The sequence below is a fragment of the Bison bison genome, unplaced genomic scaffold (assembly GCF_000754665.1).
Source record: "Bison bison bison isolate TAMUID 2011002044 unplaced genomic scaffold, Bison_UMD1.0 scf7180017864519, whole genome shotgun sequence".
Taxonomy (NCBI): Eukaryota; Metazoa; Chordata; class Mammalia; order Artiodactyla; family Bovidae; genus Bison; species Bison bison.
The window spans coordinates 6,122,695-6,128,357 of NW_011495072.1; the positions used below are offsets into that span (position 1 = coordinate 6,122,695).

Below are 5,663 nucleotides of genomic sequence, written 5' to 3' on the forward strand. Positions count from 1 at the left end.
TTTAGCATGCTTGAGGCCTTGGGCTATGATGTATCAGTTTGACCTCTGCCGGTTGGAATTCAAACAGCTGAGGTCAGTTATGTGGGTGATCCCATACCTTATGGGACAAACTCTCCCCCACAGTAAAAACCCTGTATACCAAGGCTTGGGTGAACTTGTCTGTTTGGTAACACTTCACAAAATGTCACAAATCATTGCTGGGAGAATTAGTGCATGCAACTTCATTGGGAGGAGACACCTGGAATTTGTGCTTGTTTTCTTGTGGACTTTTCTCCATGCACCTTTTACCTTTGCTGATTTTAATTTGTTCATTTCACTGTAATATACCATAACCATGAGTATACCAGCGTTTGTGAGTCCTGTGAGTTCTTCTAGTCTGTTCTTAGGGACCCCAACACAGTTTGTAAAAGAAAAACAGCAGAAGAGGTAGAAGAGTGTGGTATCATGAAAACTACGGGAGAAAGTGATTCTAGAAGACTTTGAAGATATGAAAGTTGAAGATATGAAATCCCACTGAGAAGACAAATAAGGTTAGGAAAAAATACATCTACTGGATTTAAAAAAACATGGAGGTCCTTGATGACCTTAGCAAGAGCTGTTGGAAATGGAAGCCATGCCAGAGATTGAGGAGTAAGTGGGATGTGAGGAAACAGAACTTTAGAAACAAATCTGAAAAACAGATTGCACATTAACTTATCTTTATTTGTAGTGGCAAAAACATCAAGCACAATCTAGTTATTTAATAACCTAATAACTTTTATTTACATCTTAATTTTTTTACAATGGCTATACTTGTTGAATCAGCAATTCTATCTTTAGGAATATTCAGAAAAAATAACTATAGACATGCAAAGTATTATTCATTGCAATGCTTATCACAATATTATTTATAATAGCAAAAATGGAAAATAACCTTATTGTGTGACAACAGACAGCTAATACGCTACAGTATACTCACATTATGAAGTCTGTTTATTATCTAAATTGGAATGTATCTTACTGGTTGCAAGAAATAATGTGTGTGAAATCACTTTACAAATTGTAAATTGCTGTTTAGATGTTATTTTTATTATTGGGATTAACCATGTGCCTTGGAAGGCTTTAGAAATATAGAAAAGCCAAAGAGCTAGAACTTAGAATTCTGTCATTTGTCCCTCTTTTCTTGGTACTCTGTGCACGAGGGCTAAGTCACTTGTCGTATCAGAGTTTTTGCGACCATATGGACTACAGCCAACCTCTGTCCTTGGAATTCTCCAGGTAAGAATACTGGAATGGAATGCTATGCTGCTCTCCAGGGGATCTTCCAAACCCAGGGATCAAATTTACGTCTCTTATGTTTCCTGCATTGGCAGGCAGGTACTTTACCACTAGCACCGCCTGGGAAGACTTTTCTTGGTACTAGCGGTTTTCAAACTCAGAAAACAGAGCACCAGGAAATCAAAGTGCACTTTGCCCAACATCATGAAATGCTGAGAAATAAATTTTATTTTTTCTAAGATTTTTTTTTTTTTAAGATTTTGTTTTTAATTAAGTCTTATGATGACATAAGTTACGAATGTGTGCTGATGGCATACCTCCTGTACTTTAATCCTTCTAATGAGTTTGCAAAAATATTACAAATCACAGTGTACAGGAGTTTCACAGTTTCATGTGTTTTTGAATAGTCGTTTAAAGACCACCCTGAATTATAATTCAGTCTAAGACTGAAAGGATTTACAAGCAAAGTTTAACTTGCTCATATCCTGTCACATCGACTTTTAAAAGCATTTGCTATTATAGGTCATCAATAAAATGTGAAGTGTTAAATATTCTTTGATATCTTACATAAACCACACTAAAATGCCTTTCATTAAGTAAAAGGCAACATTTTATTTTCTTTTTGACTGTACTGCATGGCTTGTGGGATCTTATTAACAGTTCCCTGACCAGGGATTGAATCCAGGCTCTCATCAGTGAGACTGCACAATCCTAGTCACTGGACCACCAGGGAATTCCCAAAAGGCAAAATTTTAGATACAGGGAATTTTGGATTGGCATAGTTAAGACCAAAATGATAAAGAGGACATTGCTACCTATCTCCAGCCCTTTACAGTCTAATGAACAAAAATTGAAATGCAGGTGAATCTTGCTCAATTCTATGAGACACTAAAGGGATTTCCCAGTATTTAAATATTGATTTTATGTTCATATAATCAGTTCTATAAATCTAAATTAAAACCAGTCTCCTATAGGTTTTGAAATGGCATTCAGCATTTCTTTGAAAAGCTGGACATTACCAGTCAAACCTTTAGAAGAGGGAAACAGTGATAGTACTTGTTGAATTGGAATTACTATCAAAATTCAAATTATTATTAAAATTCAGCTGAATATATTAATTTAACCACAGGAGTCTTATTTAAATCAGGACTGTTCAACAGAAATATTCTAACAGCCATTCACAATCTGAATTCTGGTATATGCGATCGATTTAAATGTTACATGTAAGAGTTGAGATTTGGGTTTTGAAGAAATAAGGCAGTGGGGCAACTACTACTCATTAGAAGCTCTGAGATAGGCTATCAAGTCTGCCCTTTCTGATTTCTTAACTAGCCAAGATTATGTTTGTTCCAGGGATGTACTTCTTGGGATCCTCCAAATACCCTTCTCCGAGGTGATGCCTTTGTTCTTGTTGGCATCAGTGTAAGAGAATCCAGGGGCCTGACCTGTCTTCCATCCAGACCATTCCTGTACTTCCTTTGCTTTTCCATGGTGGAGCACTGGGCATTATTTCTGGACAAAAATTGCCCTTCTCAACATCACCCATTTAAATTTTGGTCTTTTGACACGTGCATTAGGAAGGTCCTTGTTATGAAACTGAACTTTCTGATAAGTCCAAAGACGTGCTAAACCAAGGTACCTGTGCTTATGCCCCTGTGTTTAGAGAAGTGAACTTTAAATCACAAAATGTCACCTTTATATCCTCTAGTCTCACCCACTCATGATTGTAAGCATGGTGCATTAACAGAAATGCCCCAAATCTTAACTGCAGTTCAGCATTCCTCTGCTGGTCTTTGTGAATTGCTTCCAATCCTGCTGACAACCAAGGCTGCTCTGTCCAAGAGTGGTAGAACCGGCCATTGCAAACCTTCATGGTACTCTTGGGCTACTCTGTCTCACTGCTGCCAACCTCTTGTACCCAGCTCATGAATTATGCCCTCACCATGGCTCACTCCCAGTGCTCTTTCTCTTTTCTGGATAGCTGCAAAGTTCTTTCCTCTTCTGGTTACCAGCAACATCACAGTTTCCTCCACAGCCAGAGCTACTAGGCACTGATTGAATCTCTCTTCATTTCAGAACTGTGTTTTTCTTACAATGTTCTTGCAAGGCAGTTGGAATAAAAGATAGCCAAAGTCAGGGAAATGGTAGGATCCTTATACCCACTGCTCAGTTCAGTCCACGTATGGTTTCTTTTGAGATTTTTCTCTCTGGTACCTTTGTTTCTACCTCCAGTTGCGTTCCCTTCATGAACCTTTGGGTCTACTTTTACATTAATGTTTACCATGTGCCAGGTACTTGTTCGTTGTTCAGTCACTAAATTGTGTCCCAACTCTTTGCTACCCTATAAACTGCAGCATGCCAGGCTTCCTTGTCCTCCACTATCTCTCGGAATTTGCTCAAACTGTCCATTGAGTCGGTGATGTCACCCAACCATCTTATCGTCTGTCACCCATTTTTCCTCCTGCCCTCAATCTTGGAGCTTCAGCGTCAGTCCTTGCAGTGAATATTCAGGACTGATTTCCTTTAGGATTGACTGGTTTGATCTCCTTGCAGTTCAAGGGACTCTCAAGAGTCTTCTCCAGTACCACAGTTTGAAAGCATCAATTCTTCAGCACTCAGCCCTCTTTATGATCTGACTCTCATTTATATATGTATATATGTATACATACACATATACACACTTTTTTTTTAATGTAGTGACTTAAGTCAATAAAATGTGATACAGGACTATATCTCTTCCTAGTAATGTTATATACATCTATGTCTATACAAACTAAAAAAAAACCCACTACCAGTCATCTCATTAAGAGACATTCCCAATTAACATTTTACTTTTCATGTTTATTATTATTTAATGAAGTGGAACACTTTTGATTATGTACATTTTAAATGGATGATGCTTGTTAAACCACCTGTTTACCTTTCCACTGGGTAGATTTAAAATTAATGTGACAACTGAAAAATGTTAGTAATGCAAAATGTCAGAAATGGCAGTCTGCAACTATTTACACTCTTGATGAAAATTTAAGGATCATCTTAAATTGTTTGAGGTGAGAAAGCAGTTTTTCAAAGTTCTTTTCCAAGACACAAAAGTTTAGCATGTTGAAAGCCATCATCTCTGTATGTGACCGGCTCCTTTAATTTTTTAATCTCCTCTTCAACTTCTCTTTGTCTCTGTCAAGTCACTCCAGTCACACAGACTGTAACAAGCCAAGAATCTGTCTACCTCAGGCCCTTTGTACTTACTGCTTTTCCTGATTAGAACACTCTTCTGCAAGAGAACCAAAGCTTGATCAACAGAGGACTTCCCCAATCATCTCTAATCTGAAATCTTTTTTCCCCTTCATAGCTTTTATCATTCCCTGTATATATTTACGTCACTCTTCCCACAGACTGCAAACTCCTTGAAAGTCAAGGGTCTCCTTTGTTTCCTGCTGCAATCCTAGCATCTCTAAAACATTACCTGCCACACAGTAAGAGGTCACTGTTTTGAACAAATAAATGAAAAATGTTTCGAGGTGGCTTATTTTAAGAACTTAAACCAGCTCAAGAATAACATTTCTTGGGAACACTGTCTGAAGAGGAAAGTACTTCATGATCTGAACATTAAAACAGCCATAGTACTTGTTTCCCAAATAAAGACAACCCTTCCTGAAAGCTGCTATTACCTACACTTGTTAGGGCATTTGCGACTCAACTCACGCCCGGACACTAAGTGGGACTCGGGAGACATAATATTGGTTAGAGCGTGACTTCTCAAACTGACGCCCATCAGTCAGTCAAAGCGCTTTCAACATTCATCAGCTCTCCCCCACTTCCTGATGCAGGTCTGGGGTGTGGTCCTGGCACATCTCCGCTCTGAAAAAGCCTCAGTTGATTGGTTTCCTGATGCGTAGCAACGGCAGAGAAACAATCACCTTAAAAAGCTAAAAATAGCGGTTAAAGAGTTTTTTTTTTTTTCTTCACCGAGTTTTTTCAGCCTATTTCTGGTGCGCCGCCAGTTAAAAACAAAAATCCTCCCTTTACTGCTCCCGAGAGATACAATCATCCAAAGGAACGCGGCCAATTAAAGCACAGAGACCCAGGAGGCCTGGGAGTCTAACCCCGCGCGGAGGGGGGTTTCCGCGGAGATGCGCCCATCCTGGGAACCGCGCCACCCGAGAGTCGCTCGCTCCGCGGGAAACAGTCCCGGCCTTCCACCCTTTCCCACTTTTCCCCGTATAGTGGCCGCGTCCGAGCTCTTAACCACCCGCGACTAAAGGTAGTTCAACGTCAACAGTCTCTGGCTTTAAAAGCTCACTGTGAACGGAACTGCAGCGGGGCGGAATCTTACGTGCGGGCCCCAGAGGTCGGGAGGGGCAACCTGGACGGCTGCGCGCCCGCGCCCGGAGTTCCCGCCTCCCTCC

At 40.0% G+C, this 5,663-nt stretch overlaps 1 protein-coding gene across 1 annotated transcript in view; it reads left to right on the plus strand.

The window, feature by feature from the left end:
- The first annotated feature begins 334 nt into the window (after positions 1-334).
- The window catches only part of TRIM33 (tripartite motif containing 33), a 150,831-nt gene continuing 145,502 nt past the window's right edge, over positions 335-5,663 (plus strand). The window contains 2 exon segments of the mRNA XM_010831022.1: positions 335-426; positions 5,482-5,640. Coding sequence (XP_010829324.1) covers positions 335-426; positions 5,482-5,640 — 251 coding nt within the window.